Below are 18839 nucleotides of genomic sequence, written 5' to 3' on the forward strand. Positions count from 1 at the left end.
AGAAAGGGTGCACAATCTGCATGTATATATAGTTGCATGGTCTCTTCTCCAAACATTACCATTTATCAGAAAAGTTTCCTGCTGGGTAAAGAAGACGAAACACCAAATTTGAGCAAAATAATTCTAGCAATTGTTGATGGAACCAAAGTTTTGTTTTCCTATGTTTTATTTCTCTTCATTTTGGAGCCCTTTACGTTGATTTTTTTGCACACTTTAACAAAATTATTATAAAATGCAAATTAGTATATAAATATTCCTTGTAATTTGGCACACTCATGTGACATAATAATAAAGGTAAATTTACATTTCCAAAATGGTGCAAACATTCACAGAGTTATGTATGGGTAACTCACAACTACAGGGTAAGCCCATTATGAAAGTCTGTCTGTACATACACTTTACTCAGTGTACTGCAAGTTAGCCATTGTAGCAGTACCTAATTGGCAGTTAATAAGAAGTCTATGTGGAGTTACCAGGCAAAAACCAAATATGTGTAATATGGTAGGGTCAAGATGCAGTACACCAATAGAACAGTCCTCCAAATTTTAAACAACCATAAAAATGCCAAAAAGTTTCCTGGGATTTGAACCACATGCCTCTACTTCATTCCTTAACCATTGATCCACTACTGCAAGTTGTAATGATAGTTTAAGTCTACTTCGTAGAGACATGCCAATTATGCTGACATTTTATGAGCATTATAGGTGCCTGAAAGCATTGAACATAGTGCTAGCATAATAGGTGCCATACTACAAAGATCTTTGCTTGTTGAAAATACATATCACAGAAGATCGATATACTCTAATAGAACAGTCAGTAACTCTAATAAAGCTATCAAGTAACTAACTATTCTATTAGAACGTTTCAGTCTTTTCTACTGTGACATGTTAGTAAACATTTATAGTCTGTACTTTAGTCACATATCATTTGTCATTAAAATGCTAACTAATTAGTAGAAATAAAGCATAATTATTGAGCATAATTTGAGCATAATAAGCAAAAAAATTGAGTACTACTGCACAGCATAATAGGTAAAATAAAAGACATAATTGGTGCTTTGAAAGTAGAAATTTATTTTATACACTAAATAGATCTAGCAGTGAAAATTCTAGTACGTGTTATATACTAGAACTACAAAATAAGTATTCTATTAGTCCGTTACAAATTTTAAGAAACAAAACAAGTAATACACTTAATAGCTACAACTGTAGCATTCTTTCTCAATAATCACCATTGTTCTTCTGCCTGTGGATAAGAAAATAATTATGTCATTGAGTATGTAAAAGCACGTTTCCAGGCAGCTAGGGCAGCTGGGCCTTTAAAATTCAAAAAAAGTGGAATTCATGCCAAAACTGTATGAGCAATGATTCTATTATAATCACACAATACCAAGATATATCATTTATTATTTTATTTTAGGCTTTCCATTGCCAATAGTAGCTGTGTCAGCTGGATGGTCTTATGATAATTATGGAATTAAAAATGAAGGAAAACGAACAGTGTAAGTTACCATATAACTATGTACACTTAAAATACATCATACGGTTTACTTGATTTAATAATGTTTGTACTGTGCACACCACAGGTGCTGGATCTCAGATGAAGATAATGCAATTTGGGCATTTACTGCTCCTGTCGTTATGATATTACTGGTTAGCTTTTTTTCATGTAACATTTCATATAAACAATGTAGTAATGCCTATACACACATCCCTTGTGACAAATGTAAGTCTTGTACAGTAGCTCAGAGAAATTAGTACATGTACTTGACAGTAATTGGAATACTGTAATAATTTGTAATGATATGCCCAAAAAATGTGTGACCAACTATGTATAAGCATTCGTAAGCTTTGATAATTGTGGCCAGAGGAGGGTGGACATGCGCACGTGAGCGCATACATTTGTATTAAAAGTATAACTAAGCCTTCAGCGAAGTTTAAATAAGTACCATTAGAAAGTGTGCTGGATGTTTAGTATATTTCGCCGGTCTGCCCCACTCTTCCCCACTATTCCCGGCACGTAAATCGCTCTTGAATTTATAGAGGATCACGTGTGCAGTAAGTTCGTTGGTGGAATTGATGCGTTGCACTCTAGAGACATCTTATAAGCTTGTATTCGAGCCCAAAAATCGTAGAAGAAGGTATTATGTGCCTCCTATGCTCGCTCCCATGGAATTAAAGAAAGGAAAGCGGATGCTGCTAGTTTGTCCTCATGGAGAATCAAGCAGGAAATAGGACACCTTCGTACTCATTTTCTTCCGTTTGTCACAAGAAGCACAAGATAAATTAGTGTGGCTGTTGCTAAACAGTTTTAATCGCTTCATTTTAGTCTTGGTATTAGAAATATTCAATTAACGGTAAAAGTTTTTAGTAGCGCTTATATGGTGTCCACCCTCCTCTGAATTGTGGCTGTATTTGCGCAAACATCTTATGTATTAGTCACATATTGGGAAATGTGAAGGAGTTACCACTTAGTAGCCTTTTCCACTTTATTATACACAGATAAACCTTGCCATCATAATCTATTCAGTAGTAAAATTTTTCCAACTGCGAGGAACACAGGACAGAATGGAAGAAAGAAAGAAAGCAAGATATGATGCTGCTAAGTACGTAAACTATGTATGTGGTAAAATAATCTTCTTTGAAGTTGCAATAGTATACGCATGTTACTTTAAGTATTGTAAATGTGTCACAATTGTAAGCGTTCTTTTCAAAACATTGTTTCCAAAATTCCTTCAATAGAGACCTACACATACAATGCACCATATCAAGGCACACAGTTGTGTGTCATGCGCAGCACAGCATATATAGGAGCATGTTATTAACAGGAAAATAAGCTCCAGCTCAATTTTCACATATTTGTAGCTCACATGGTCCTTCTCCAAATTGAGCCATTTTGAAGCGGAGGTTCTCTCCATGTAAGGTAGGTGTCCCAGCTATTCCTGAGATACACATGATTAAAGATTGAAGCTTGCTGTTTTGGTTGTTGTGATTACCTTCTTTTTACAGTATCATACAGTACAATAGTACTGTATAGTAGCAAGAGTACATAATATATATATATATATATTATGAACTCTTGATAGTAGGGACCGCAAAGGTGTGGGCATGGCCAATGAGAAAACATCACTCAAAACTAACCTCAGTTTTCCCTGACAACAGTATTGTTTAGGTAAAACTAAGCCCAAACAAGTCTTCAGATTGACCTTAACTACTTTCAACAAGTTGCTATGGATTTTTTTTTTAATTATTAAACGGAATTTTCTACTGGCTGACTGAGTAACTGACTGATGCCCTCAGACAAGCATAACTCAATAACGGCTAAGGCTAAGGACTTGGTTTTTCTTCACTGTTCGATGTCACTTCGGCCTGAGAGGTGCCTTTTGGCATACCGCAGTACGTACAATGCATTCTTCATGGACTTACCAGTGTCTTCCTGTGTGTCCCATTCATCTTCGCTGACAAGGAAAACTGTCGATTTTGCAGTAGCACATGATGGCTTCCCTTCGTAATGGAAATCATCCGTATTATTCATTGTGGCTACTTTGATTGCAGAGGTGCTTTTCACACAGTTCTTGATTCATAATGCTGTGTAACGGGTTGAACATAGCTAACAATGAAGCGTAATGGATACTTCATTTATCAGACGATAATTGATAGCTGTGGAACACAGCACTATTTCGATGCAGTATGCGTGGGTTCACCAGTCATAATAATTCTATTTTACAAAAAAGTTAACAAACAATTGTACAAGAAAATAGGAATTTTCAACTAGAGCAGGGACCATAACACATCGATAAAAAGTACTGAAGCAAGTTGGAGTAGTGCACGATATTAAACAATAAGAAGTGTTATATTCCTACTGTGCTCTTCCTTATGGTGTCGAGCACAGTAGGGATATACACTTCTTACTGCTTTACTGTGATTTGATATTGTGCACTGCACCAGCTAGTTTCAATATTTTTATCGATGTGCTATGGTCCCTACTCTAGTTGAAAATGCCTAATATTTTTGTGTACTTGCTTTAGCAGCTGTAAACTAAATGCACACTACTTAGTTTATACAAAACTAATACACACTAGTAACTGTACAGTTTTACTTGACCATGGATCATTGTGCTGTGCAGGACACTACTGCTGAGTATTATGATGGTACTACCATTACTTGGAGGCACTTGGATATTGGGACTAGTGTTTCTACTTGATAGTGACTCTGTACCTTTAGCATGGATATTTGCTGTTGTGAACTCATTGCAGGTACAGATGTGCATATGATGAATGTGTAGAATATTAACATGTATAATTACACACAGGGTGCAGCAATATTCTTCTTCTATGCTATCAGAAGTAAAGAAGTAAGAACATGTCCTTGACAATAGAGTGACTACAGTATTATAAAACGCGAATTCAATAATAATGTGTATGAATATTATCAAACTATCACAAAACTTATAATAACACATTAATTTTGTGTATTGACATTTTACAGGTAGTAGAAGGAATCCGAGCAAAGTACAGACAGTATAGGAACAGCAGACTCATGAAGGTTGATAATTCATGTATAAATTGTAATTGTGTCTTACAACTGCTTAACACAGCATTCAGTATAGATACACAAATGATAAGATCAATTTGCGATATAATTTTTTTTAAATATAAATGATTAATTCTTGTGAAAATTATAAGTGTGTTCTTTACTTTTATATTGAATTATGTGAATGGATGTATTGTTTTACATGCTACAGGAAATTGCTATTGCCAGATGGTACATAGATTCTAATTTTATATTACAAGAGAGAAACAGTGAGTTTTTCATATACAAGTTACTCTTGTACCACTTTCAATGTATAATCTGCAGGTGGGCTACCTCCAAACCAAGAGCTTTCCAAAACAACAACATACGAAGGTCACACATCTTCCACAGGTACTGTAAGTGATAATTATTGTTTACTGTATGTACCATGAAGCCACCTAACTTCAAAGGCAAATTTCAGAGTATATATCTTATAATCCCTGACTGGCCATGGTACATTTAAATTAAACCATGGCTGGCTATGGTACATTTACATGTACCATGGCCATGATGTTGGAGAAGTACCGCCAATTTCTTTATATAAAACTCAAACCGAAATCAATTGTGGGAATTTATTATTGGTCACACGATGAAAACCATGCATCCGACTTTGCATCCTACAGCACTCAGACAGAAGCGATTTGTCACCTTTGCCATCCTATGAGTTGAGAAACGTTGGTTTAAGGTTTAAAATGCGTGGGCGGAACAAACTACAAAACCTGCTTTAACCAAGCAGGGATAAATAATTTCAACAACTGTGTGTTGTGTCAGCAATACAACTAATTGTGCTTGTTTGTTTTTACTGTAGAACAATGACTGTTCTTGGGTGTGTGGTCCACAATAGAGCGATGTTTTATAAAAACGCGCCGCCTAAAACCAGACTAACAGATTACTGAATCCTTATAATTTCAACACAAGTGACTAAACAACTAAAATATCTAGGTCCTGTGGAAGCGATTTTTTAAGTTACTGGTTGTATAGACGTTTTATTGAACTTTTAGTAGTTTTTTCGAGTGAAACAAGCTCTTTGAAGCCTTGTATCTGAGTCACTGGGAAGAAACACACCAAAAACGCTTCCACAGACCTAATAAATTTACTATACAGCATCACTATGCCCCAGAAATGCCAACAGAGCCTACAGCTTTTGCTGTATTTGGCGGTGGAAAAACATGGTAGTGACAGCTGGAGCTGAGCGATGTACGGGCTGGCTTACCAGTGTTACTACAACAAAGTGTAGTGTTCCATCTGCCTCAACTACACTATAGCTACATAAAAACATAAAATATGAAGAGCTTCACCTTCATTTAAAACTTTTCACGCTGCTAGACTGGTTTTATGGGCTTCTCAAAAAGTATCGATAGGCATTCAAAATTTTGAATGATTGCCCGTGACTATACCGTAACCTTAAGGTGAGAATTATTGCTATAACATATCTACAAGCGGTTGGCCACATTTTCAAATATGGACCATGCCCACTTTTCGAGTAACATGAGATAAACACACTACAGTGAAGCTTACCCTTATAGATGTTTAGTAAAAGTTTAGTAAATGTTGTAAACAGTCTGTAAAACAATGCACCAGCATTAAAATACCCGTAAAATCGCTTAATTGACTTCTGCCCGTTCATGTTAACAAAACGTAGTCATAACATTAGTTGTTGCTGTCCCATAATCGAATTTCGCAAGTTGGTCTGTATAATATATTCAGTGGACAGTCTCGTATTGGTTTGGGTGATTAATCGCCCAACGTGCCCTCTGATATGCACACCCACATTCTCGGGCCTGATGGACCTCAAGCTTTGGGTGTACATATCAGGTAAATCACTCAGGCCCATGATACAACTATTACTAGTATAATGTATGTAACAAATGGATGCATCATGGATCTACCTCTGTCCTCCTATGTGTCCCATCTCTTCAAATCCCCACTGTTGTTGATTCATGGTAATGTGTGGTATAGCTTCAGTACTACATTTTCTGTAGTGTGGCTAGATCAAATGCAGAAGCGCTTTTCACACAGTTCTTTGTTTGTAACTTATAACGGGTAGAACGCAGCTGGAACTGAAGCAAATGGCTACTTTGTAATTGATAGTCAGGGCACACATTCAACGATAATTTCAGTAGTGACTGGATTGATTGCAAAAGAATTTCTCTTATTGTTCTTCACTTTGTAACACTGTATAACAGGTGGAACATAGCTGAAAAAGAAGCAGAATAGTGACTCCACATTTCAGTCACATCGATAATTGGGGCACATGTTCAGTCGTGTGATTAATGTGTCTGACATTATTCTTTCCTTTGACGTGGTATGTAATGGTATCATGGCAAAAAGTAAACAAACAAGTGTTAAAATTTGAAATTTTACATTTGAGTAGGGATCACAAATTTTTAAAAAGCAATAAAACAGTGGAGGTCATCTACAACTTAATGAGCGTTTAATCCCTACTTCATGATCAGTCATGATGGCCTTATTTAGGCATCCACATACTGTACATATACAACATACCTGTACTTGTACTGCACTAGAAAATGGTATGCATAATATGCTTTGATCTTTGGAAGATAATGAGGTCTTTCAAATCCACTAAAAGAACCTGCTAGTCAGGTTCTTAAAATGGTTAAAAACCTGCTGGCAGAAAAGATCTCAAGCATTGTAAATCTTACTTTAGATCACTGATTTGCTATGCTTTCCCTATTGCACTTCACACAAATTAAAGTATAGTTGTTAAATGCTCACTATAGTGCTTGAGAATGTATTTACTTGTAATTTTGTTGTATTTTAGTGGCTGAAGACTCCTTTATGGCAAATAATGATCACACAGCTGATAACTTTGATGTCATCAATCACATGATCACCTTTCCTAGTAATGATAACCTCCCTGACAGTCAACTCTATTAGTGCTGCTTTTTATTACTACCATATTTGTATTAACACATGGTATAAAGTACTTTTATAAGATGACTACACTTTTTATGAAAAAGAACATCATGGTGTATGTACTGTATTATTGATGCTAGCAATGATAATAGTATTTCTAATGTAAGCAGCAAAAGGTGAAAAATAATTAATACAATTCCATCTGCTAGGCCAGTAGTTACTATTCTGGCTATAACACTTTAGCTAGAGGAAAGGGTATGTCCAAAGAAAAGGAACTTATCACCAGATATGCTTGATGCATAATAGCAAATTTTGTTATGATGAGAAAATTTCATCGGACAATGCATATTTAGGCCTGAGTCAAATATGCATCAAGAATTCAAATTTCCAAAAAAAATTGTCTTTTATGCACTTCACTGTTCAACCCATTACGGTCCTATGTTATTTTTCTTATATAATCTTGAAACCTTTTAATCAGTAAATGCTCTATTAGAGTATTTCCATGACTGCTATATTAGAGAGTATTCACTGTGAAAAAAGGATATAAGATGGTATTTCCAGTGGCTTATTGAATACAAAAAAGCTTGATATAACCTGTATTATACTAAGAATCTCATGTAAACTTTAGTTAAATGTGTTAAACGTACTGAAACCATATATGTGATGGTAAAGTGTGGGCATTATATTAGATATAAGCTATTTCAGGTAATGTGGTAAATAAACTGAAACCATATATGCAATAGTATACAGTGTAGTACGGATTATACTAAAGTATAATACACGATTTACCATCTTGCATCCCACTTTATTCACAGTGATTGATCTATGGAGCTATATACAATGAATGTATTGTACTCTGACTGCATTATTAGGGAATTAAGCTCCATAGTTTGATAATAATAATATCATGCTGGTATAGCATTCTAGCCTACATGCTTTACTGTAATTCACTTTTTTCATTGTAAAAAATATTATTTTCGTATGCAAATAATTATTTGTTATACTAAAATTTCTTACATGAAAATTTTTAGATTGAAGTACTCTAATAGAGAACAATCATTCACATAAATCATACAAAACTATTTACACAGAAAAAATATTTATCAGCCTAAGTGACGTCTAGCTGGAATAGTCACAAATCATCCTGTTTCAGCCAGTAAAAGATGCCTTTTGAAGCTGATTCCTGCCCTTACTGGCCATGGTGCATATGATACACTGCTCAAGAATGACATTTTTTTCTCTGCCCTGGACTGGGTATTGTTAACCTTGTGGATATAACTGACTTCCAGTATGCTGCTTCTGTACCAAGATCTCCCAATATTTAAGATCTTTAATCATCAACCAGAATTTACTAGCTCTGTTACCTGATGTTAATTCTATTATAGCTCAGGTTCATCAAGATCACTAATTAGATTTGAACAGTATTAATTATAATGGTCGAGTTGAAGAGATTACAAATGGCTGATAAGGAGGTGTAATGTTTTCCTAGGCCACATTTTAGTCATCCAGTAGCTATAGTATACAATTATATACTAATACGTATTAGGCTAGTGAAATACTGTAAGCTACAGGAACACATATCCATACATAATTAGCTAGCTATGTAGAGATATCGACATGGGGTACATCTATGGACTTATAAAAATGTATAAAGAGTCCATTAATTAAGGATGGATTTGCACACTGCACCACATAGCAGTAATTAGTTGCATGGAGTATAAAGTCATATATAGCTGTGCCCATCCATCTCTGAATGTCTGGCTACCTCAGTGGGTAGCCTCACTGATGATTCCTGTAGGCCTCTCTAATGTTGCAAACTACATCATTATGCATTTCCAGCACTTTTTACTTATTTTGCTTAATAATGTGCTTAAAATTATTTTTATTATTGAGCATTAATTGCAATGTCCCAAGCACACTGACATGTGCGACTGTTCTATTAGCTAGAGTATCTCAATCTCTAGTTGCCCTTCCTACACTAAGAATATACTAATATACTGTGTGACTGTTCTATTACGTGCCCATTTTTCAAAACCCCACAACATTTTGCTCATTGTTGAGGCATTGTTTTTACTAGCCTACTTTTACAAAAGTTTTACTGGCAAGATTGGCTCATCTCTAATATGAAATTAAAGTGGGCTTTTCGATCATCTCAATTTATATAATATTATTGTTATATATGATCTCTTGATATGCATGTATTGCCTTGTCAGTACCTCCTACATAATACAATACCCAACAGCATACCATGTTGCAATAAACAAGTTTGTTATCTCAAAGTCTTCATACAGACATATTAAGCAGTACTCTTATATTTCTTTGGCAAGGAGACTAGGGTCAGTGGTTTCACGACAGAACACTTGTCAAGTTCCTGTGACATCAACAACAGCCCTGTATGGTGCAACAAATTTGCGAACTGTGAATGGAAGTTTAATAGGAGAATGATCATTAAAAGTGTTATTAAAACTAATAACTTCATTGTCACCTACCTATTTAATTAACAAAGTTTAATTCCGTGAATTAATATACCATTACAAGTAAAACATGAAGGTTATATTAGACTGTGTACGTATTGCATGCTGTGCGTGTGTGACCATATTTTAGAAAATCAGCCTTTACTTAATAGTTATACCATGGCTGTGAGGAAATTTTTCTAGTATATACACCTGAATCCCAAATCCTAAGGACTGAGATGTAAGGATGTATACTGTACATCAGCAAAATTAATACCGATGTAGTCATGGCTGGTATAAGTGATAAATATAATATATATCATGTGGGGCACACTCACCCGATAGGTGAAAGAACTAACAAGCACTCATCCCATTTGTTTTATACAATAGTATCTAATGTTCGATAGTGGTTTTAATAGCATAAGCTAATAGCCTCAGAAAATTATTCTTACATCATTATGGTTGTCCCAACAGCAAAGTTAGTAGGCTTTAGTGCAAAATGGTAAAATTTTAACTCATACAACATTTGTAATTTTTCTGGTATAGTGTATTGAACAGTCAGTAATTTACTTAAAACTATAATTACTAGCCTATTTAAACAGTGGCAGTCGTTAGCCTTAGACCATGTTGTTCTGTGGTCTGCTCAATGGCTGATCATGTGATGGGATCCATGCATCACGCAAATCATAATCGTAGTTTAAAGGCTGCTAATTTCAAAAGTACAGTGATTCGTGTTAAAACATATTGTGTATTCTATTTTGTTTGTAAATATTGCACAATGTCAGTTTACAATATATGGTGAGTTGATATTTGAACAACACTGTGAAAAAAGCTCAGAATAATAAGGTATATAACAGTCTTATTATGTTAGTATTGGAATGAAATAGTACAGCATATATTATTAGATTAGGACTTTACTATAACAAGCTTATTGAATACATTTAAGACAGTCATATATTAGAGATTAAATCACTAGTATACTGCGGTGTATTATCAGACTATACTAAGCCTATTTCAACCATATATTGGCTACTATACTACTGTACTTTTTTACTTTCCTATAATCTGTGGCTACCTTAATTAAATAATTTTTATAATTATATTTGTAATGAATTTAATTCTGTAAATATGTTAAAACCACAATAGGTACAGCTAGTAAATCAATGTCTCCTTGGCCATGGCAGTATCAAATCAATTTCGTCATTTATCAGTCTTTATCCAACTGCAGCAGGTAAGGCAGTAAATACAATTCACAAGTTCCATTACAAATTACCTGTATTATCATCACTATGTAGAACTCTGTGACAATCTGTTAGTCGTCTGGTAGAACTGTCCCACAGCTCTAATACAAAGATGGTAAACATAATGTGTATTCCGGATAATCGTTGGACTTACAGTTTGTAACAATAAGAATCTCATAAAACCACGACCTTGTCTGGAAACCTAGTATTACCATGTAGAACGGTGGCTAGGTCCCACAACTCTATTAAAGATGGTAAATATAATGCGTATACTGAACAACCATTATACTTACAGTTTGTAACAATCTTTTAAAACTGAGACCGACAATCCATGTACATCTAAGACAAGTCTGATAAGACCAGGTCTCACAACCCTAAATGGAGGCAAACATAATTCATATTCTGGATTATTTGGTATACTTACAGGTGTTATCAGTGAGTCTAACCAGACATAAAACAGCCACTTAGTATGTGACTTTGTTGGGCTAACGTGTTACGTAAGCTCATAAGAAGCATCTGATACACTCATAACCAAGTCCAAGAATCTTGTAATCACTAAGTACAACTGAAACAAGACTAAATATAATATAATTTGCATACTCTCAGTGAACTTACTTTTGTTAGCAATACGAGCATGATCAGTGAAATAAGGACAAACAAGACAAAACAGGTTCTTGAAAGCACTCAACTCATTTACAGTGCCAGACAAGGTAGCAACCGTCAGCTGTTGATAAAAAGTAGTGAAAAACATGAAGAAATGAGACCGGTTCCCAGAAGAAATGAGACCAGTTTCCACAAACCTAAATGAAGGTAAATATAAATTGTATACTGGACACTCTCAGTGTACTTACTTACAGATGTTAGCAATAAGAATCACCAAGTCTGTAATTCCTACCCCATTGAAAAGAAAATGAATAAAAACACAATCAGGCTTAATGCACTTACAGCTGTAAGTAATTAGATGACGTTGAACAACTCCGTGAAAAAAGAACAAAACTGTCCACATATGGTCACTACCAGATTCTTTAAAGGAAGCAGCTGCCATTGAAGGAAACTAACACTGCAGATATTGTACACTGACAGCCTGTAGAACTAAGAGGTTCGACAAGAAACTGTACCTCTGAAGAGATAATATACAAAATCGTAAGAGCAGGCCATGCATACTCTTACCGTTGATGGCTGATGAACTGTGTCCACTCGTCATCCGCCATAAGCTGAGATATAACAGGATATAAAACATGTAATGCACCTATCAATGTTAAGCCCCACTACCCCCCTCCCGGGCTTACTAGGGGATTAGTGGGGGATTTTGACCTGATTTGATCTGAAACTCTGTCCCACTAGTGGGGCATTTGACCGCTCGAAATTTTAGGCGTTTATTTTAACTTGCAAGCTAAAGGAATTGACCTGTTTCCTAAAGTACCTAACAGCCATACTACATGGAGATTTGACCACTAGTCGTTCCCCCATGGGTGGAGAATTTGATTTTTCAAAAAGTCAAATCCCCACCATTTCCCCTACTACGCCCGGGAGGGGGTAGGTGGGGGATAACATTGATAGGTGCATAATACGTACACAGCAACACCAAAGTTGAATCATTTGCAGGCCATTGTCATACAATACACAATAAACAATTTAATACGGCTAAACCTATCGTACAAGCTATCATTTTAGTTTAATACTTACTCATCTAGAGCTGTTTTTGATTGCTGCCATCGAAGGAATTGTCCACTTGGCGGCGCCACTTCACCACTACAGCCAGCAGGGATGTACAGTTGTGGTCCATAACTATCATCGTGGCTCATTGGACGATGGCGCCGATCGCGTACACTCTCTCCGCGAGATATACCGTCGTATCACTCACATTTACAATCTCTGATACAACAATAGCGACAAAGATGGCGACTTAATTGCATCAGTAATACGCATGCGCTCCCTTTCAATTTTAAAACAAGCATTACGAACTTTTGCAGCTGTGCTAACTGTGCAAGAAACTCTAGATTTGTATGGCTCTTAGACTGAATAATTAATTTTACTGGTATTATATGCTTTGCTGTATGAAAATGTGTGTGTATGAAATTATCACAACAAACTGAAGCTAGTTAGCTAGCTATAGTGATTAACAGAAGTGTAGCTACTTATTGTAAAATCATCATGACTTTGTTTGGTACAGTAAAAAAAACCTTAAGTCACATGAGATGGTGATAATGAGATGGTGAAGCTAAAATGAGACAATAATGGTGAAGCTAAAAAGTTATCATATTTAGTTAAGTAAACAAAGCCATACAAAGAATGTGTATTAAACTAAAGTATAATCTGTTTCCCATAATATAAGATGGGGTTTATACCAAAGTATAAGATAGTTAGTATAATGCAAGGCTATACTGAGATTATTTGTATAGTTTAAGCCATTAGATATACCATATTATATTCCTCTTTTTTCACAGTGCAACCTCCAACACTTATGTCTCCCATTGAGCAGTGGATTAAGAGGTTAGAGGGTTGGACTTTTTGTGTTCCAGCTTGTTCAAAGAGGCCAAACTTTGATAAAAAATCAGTTCACAATTCCATATCACTGTTTGCCACTACACTAAAAAAAAAAAAAGATTTGAGTTCACAAGATCAGCAGAAAAATTAATCACCGGTTTTACTTTATTGATCTAGCTGCAATGGACAAATTTCATAATAATGAAAAAATCAACCGTTGCCCCTAGCAACCTAAATTTTACATTATTTTGTAGGTGTCAATGTCTTATGTCACCTCTCCAAGTTTTAAAAGGATAGCATATATAAGTCATGAGATATGACATTTTGAAGTTGCAATTTTCCCATACATTGTCAATGAGAGGGCCAACAGTTGCCCCTTCTCGGTAATCACACAAATCATGGGATTTAAAGAATGTCATATCTTATGACCTATATACTGTATCCATTTATAACTTGGAGAGATTATTGTTGACATTCACAGCTACAAATTATGTAAAATTGAAATATGTGTACTTTTGAATTTTTGGTCTTTGCATACGTTGAAATACCTCATTTTTGTGATTGCCCAGAAGGGGCAACTGTAATCCTTTCACATAGATATGTATGGGAAAACCACAAATTTCAAAATATCATATCTTATCACATATACATGCTATCCTTTCAAAATGTGGCGACGTTACTTTAGACATTATCACCTAAAAATATTGGGAAATTCAGGTTGCTAGGGGCAATGGTTATATTATTATGGAATTTGTCTATTAAACAAGGCATGGCAACCATGCCCCTTAATTCCTAATCTAGATACAGTAAGTAATGAGATTGACATACTCTAATAAAGCAGTCACAGCCACAATAAAGAAATAAAAATAAAAAACCTGGGTTTCCGGATTTTCCAGAAACCCCTTTGGGGCTGGGCTGACTTCAGAACAGCTGTCCAGCCCTTAGGCAACTAGTATTATACTGATTCTTCCTTAACTACAACTATAAACTCATAGGACATAATTGTACTAACCAATGGTCATCTGCTCACTCATATTTTCAACTATTCTTATAGTAAAACTCCAGGATCACAAGTATTTTGAGATCACAAGATCGAGATACTCTAATATAACAGTTATCTACTCTAATAGAACATTCAGTTGAAACATTAAACAATATGCTAGCTCCACAATTTATTTATTCTAGGATGCAATTATCCAAACCTGTTAAAGGCCTTCATTTACTGATATCCACTTGTAGCTACAGTACTTAATGATGGTCACTGTATTCATGTATGCATGCACCACTGAAATTGTTTTCAAATTCAATCTCAACCTTCAAAATTTTATCGTGGGGCACATATGCCCTAATATTGCGATTTACACACTAAGGTGCCATTAATGATTCTTAGTTATATACTTCCTGAATGTTAACCACCTCATATAATTTTGCCCCCAACTTAGTCTAAGAGTACTGTTCTGTTAGAGTACTGTTCTCCACCCCTGTTAATTCTGTTATTGACATAGCAGTAAACCCTACAAAACCACAGAGCAAACAGAAGAGGATAAAGAAGGTGATGGTAATAGTGATAACAAAGGAGAAATGCCAAGTAGCTATGAAGAAGCAAAGAGATGATTAACAGAATCATGACTAGCTGTAAAGCTAGCTAAACACTTCAATCTAATCACAGTAGACCAATCTATATATCATAGCTAACTACATAACCATTGGGAAAAACATGACATATTAAATCCTAGTGAGCATCAGTAGATTTATTAAATGTCAAGCATTGTAAAATTAAAACCGTGTCAGCATCTGGGGGCTGTGCCCCAGACCTCCACATCTCAGTCCTACTACCACTGAAAACCCCTTCTAAAAATCCTAGATACACCCCTGTGATGGTAGCTATTACAGTAACAACATAGTAATGTGCCCTACTTTGTCATTGAACAGACAGTGTTAATATGTCAAAGTAGGGATTTTTTCATATAGCTACATGTACATTGTAACAGCTACCATTCGCATTTACCGCTCCACTACTTTCTGTCAATGGAACCCTACTTCATTTAAATTTATATTTGTAATTGCTTACAGTATGCACATACACCTGTATCCTATATACCATGAATTATAGCATGCATCCATGCACATACGTAAATTCTGCTTACCCATTCATCATTAAATATGAAGTATCATGACAAATCTATTCCATCTGAAACAGTATCATTTTCCACTCTTAATGTGTTATCATTTTGAGAATATCCAAAAGGATAAAACTGTATCAACATTAATACATATGCAATACTAATGAAACTAGTGGCTTGCATATTATACAATCATACAATGTTACTGTATGCTTGAATATTACAAGTATAAGGAATAATAAGGTTGATTAGGGATCATTGAAAAGCATAGGAAACAGGTTGCAGCTATACTAGTGGACATTTAATCCAATTCAGTCTATACCCATGACTCAATTAGGGATTAAATGTCCACTAGTATATCTGCAGGTCCTTAGCATATAAAGTGTTTCTATTTGGAGGACGATAAACACCAATGATGATCAATGGAGAGCCATGAAGTGGATTAAGTTTTACAGAAAATAACTTGCAGGAACTGCTAGAACTGAGAAGTTTATAGAATGTTTCACGCCAATCATCACTCCACCATAGCCATCATGTTGATCAGTTCGATATAGGGTATAAATGAAGGCACTACTTCATTATTGAGTATTTAAGACAAGTTTCATAGTCCACTACAATGTCTGGTGAATGATGTTGAAGAAGCTCCAAGAAAGCTTCCCACTTGCTTAGCACACTTGGATATTAATGACAGAAGCTTTAGATGGTTGCACTCTCAGCTAAATTAGTTGTAGTGTTAGTAAGAACACTTTCAGTTGGTGAAGTGTAAAGTTGAATGCAAAGTGTAATAGCTACATCACATACGAGTCAGTAATTGATAGTTGGGGCACATGTTCAGACGAAACATTAACTCTGGTGCCATTCTTTCTTTTGATGTGGTATATGCAGGTTCACCAGTCATAACAATGTTACAAAAACAAGTACTTGTAAGGAAAAATTAGAACTTTAAGTCCAATTAGGGATCATAGAGTAGGGGAACAAGGGAGGTCACCTATATACCAGAGAAAGAAACATTTTGGATGAACAGACCTTTCCTTGTTGACCAATGTTTTGGGGTTCCCAGGTTAAGTGATCATGATGTGATTTTACTCTCATTACATTCCTAAGGAATCTTACAAATACAAACGTTTTATATGGCACAGAACTAACTTGTGGGCATGGAGAGAGAATTGTGTGAGTTTGTAAGTATTTTTATGACAGATAACTCTATTGAGATTTCAGTTGAAAAGTTATGGTGTCTTTTTGAGATAAACTTCTATTAGCTTTAGACAATTATGTCCCTTCAAAAACATCTAATAGCAACACAAAGTATCCATGGATTAACCATGACATCAAGTAGGTGAGTCAAAGAAATGCTACAATTTAGTTCATTATGAAAACAGTACAAAAATCTAAAGAAATTCAAAGAGAGGGTATAGAAAAGTATGGAACCATTTCACTAATCGAATAATCAGTGGAAAATAGCAAAGCAGTTATAAGATATATTTTTATAAGTTGTGAAGACCTTACGTAAAGACCCTTGTGCTTTTTATACTAATTATTTGATTGGAAAAATATGTGAAAAGTTACAATCATGCAAATTAAAAAGGCTTATACATTACGTAAATGAAAAACTATGGTAAAATGTAAACAACATATATGTACACAAGTTACAAGCAAACATGTACAAAAATACAAAAAATTAATTATACAATTATATGTAGTGTTTACAATATGATGGTAGCATTGGTATAGACATCTTCTAGTGGTGGGATAGAAGCTACTTTGAAGAATGCTTCTTGTAAATACTTGTTTCTGACAGCACAAGTTTTACCAAGAGGAGCTTTAAGCATACTATTTAGCTTGTGAGCCAGTGGCAGTATTTCTTTCACCTCCATGCCACTGTAATGCCTCAAAGTGGAAGTCCAATTTTTAAGTTTCTTCATTCTTATCGTTAAATACATTGCACCTGCAGCTATTTGACTTGGCCGTACTCCAATAAATTGGTACTCTTGCAGCGTTGATTCACAAATGTACCTTGTCAGTGTAATGGTCTCCAAATTTATGTTTGCAGCTTTAGCTAGTCTTGTTAGAAATTGATAAGCTACAGGATAATTGATGTCATAATTCAGTGTTCTCAATATATCCTTCTCCCATTGTAACATCTCATCACGTTTGTACGCATTACCACAGAGGAATATGAAGTCATCCACCAATGGTGGATTAATCTCCTCAAATTTGGAGGCAATCAACATTGAGGTTGCCCCAACTAGTTGGAGATACTCTCTTTTTATTGATTTTTGTTCCAAGTAGTGATCCATAATTTGTACTGTTAAGTAAAGTGTTTCATGATACAGTGCAAAGTTTTCTTGCAATTCGATCAACCAGTCTACTAAAATAGTTCTCATTTGCTCTGAAATGTCAGACCCTTTGTGGATGTAGGGCTTTGTTAGCATTTGCTCCTCTTTTTCTTTCATGTAACTTAATATGTCTTCTGCATATTCTGCAGAAAACAAATGATCTTGGCTCTCAGCTTTATACATGGCAGAGTCTTCCAACTCAAAGTCGACACTCTCGTGTATCGGCGAGGTTGCTTGAAGTGACGTTTGAATTGGAGCCGGAGTTACACCAATTGAACATTCTTCCTTGATGGCTGGAACACTAGGCTTGTCCACAAATCCCTTCTTTGCCAGTATCTGCTTTGTTGCGAGTCTCTCCACTTCCGTGACGGTGACATTTGTGATGTTGCCTAGCGCCGTTCTTTTAGCGTTAGGCATTTTTCTAGGACTAGTACTTTCTCGCTTCTTCCCCACTTGACCTGCCTCCGCTTGTACTTTCTTGTCCATCGTACTAGCACACTGGATCATCTGCTGGACAATCAGAACGATTACGACCTAATAGCTCGTTGGTTAAACAGACAAGGATCACAACTCAATCAATTAAAACAAGCGATGTCACCAATGTCGAACAAATGTGATAGATTGGTCACTATACTACTAAGCACTGAATTCAAGTATTTTGAAAACTGATTTAGCAAAGTAAATCACTGTATTTATACACTCAGGATCTCAGTAGTAGAACCAGCAAAACTGGTTTTACCAGTTTCTACAA

General features: G+C 35.4%; 2 protein-coding genes across 2 annotated transcripts in view; one reads left to right on the forward strand and one right to left on the reverse strand.

Moving 5' to 3' along the window:
• Window positions 1–7614, forward strand: part of LOC136263135 (hemicentin-1-like) — a 39922-nt gene extending 32308 nt beyond the window's left edge. The window contains exons 37-45 of the mRNA XM_066057631.1: window positions 1420–1501; window positions 1586–1652; window positions 2502–2605; window positions 4126–4255; window positions 4312–4353; window positions 4488–4544; window positions 4744–4801; window positions 4857–4922; window positions 7354–7614. Coding sequence (XP_065913703.1) covers window positions 1420–1501; window positions 1586–1652; window positions 2502–2605; window positions 4126–4255; window positions 4312–4353; window positions 4488–4544; window positions 4744–4801; window positions 4857–4922; window positions 7354–7469 — 722 coding nt within the window. The 3' untranslated portion in view covers window positions 7470–7614. The remainder of the gene's footprint in view (window positions 1–1419; window positions 1502–1585; window positions 1653–2501; window positions 2606–4125; window positions 4256–4311; window positions 4354–4487; window positions 4545–4743; window positions 4802–4856; window positions 4923–7353) is intronic.
• Window positions 7615–17438: 9824 nt separating this feature from the next.
• On the reverse strand, window positions 17439–18574 carry LOC136246359 (G2/mitotic-specific cyclin-B3-like). Its single transcript, XM_066037753.1, has one exon. It carries the CDS (start codon window positions 18572–18574, stop codon window positions 17456–17458), a length of 1119 nt encoding a protein of 372 aa, XP_065893825.1. The 3' UTR covers window positions 17439–17455.
• Between the last annotated feature and the right edge of the window lie 265 nt (window positions 18575–18839).

This window comes from Dysidea avara, chromosome 1 (genome assembly GCF_963678975.1).
Source record: "Dysidea avara chromosome 1, odDysAvar1.4, whole genome shotgun sequence".
Lineage (NCBI taxonomy): Eukaryota > Metazoa > Porifera > Demospongiae > Dictyoceratida > Dysideidae > Dysidea > Dysidea avara.

Bases quoted from the DNA above. Each gene is read 5' to 3' on its own strand.
- LOC136246359 (XM_066037753.1), bottom strand. From the start codon at position 18,574: ATGGACAAGAAAGTACAAGCGGAGGCAGGTCAAGTGGGGAAGAAGCGA.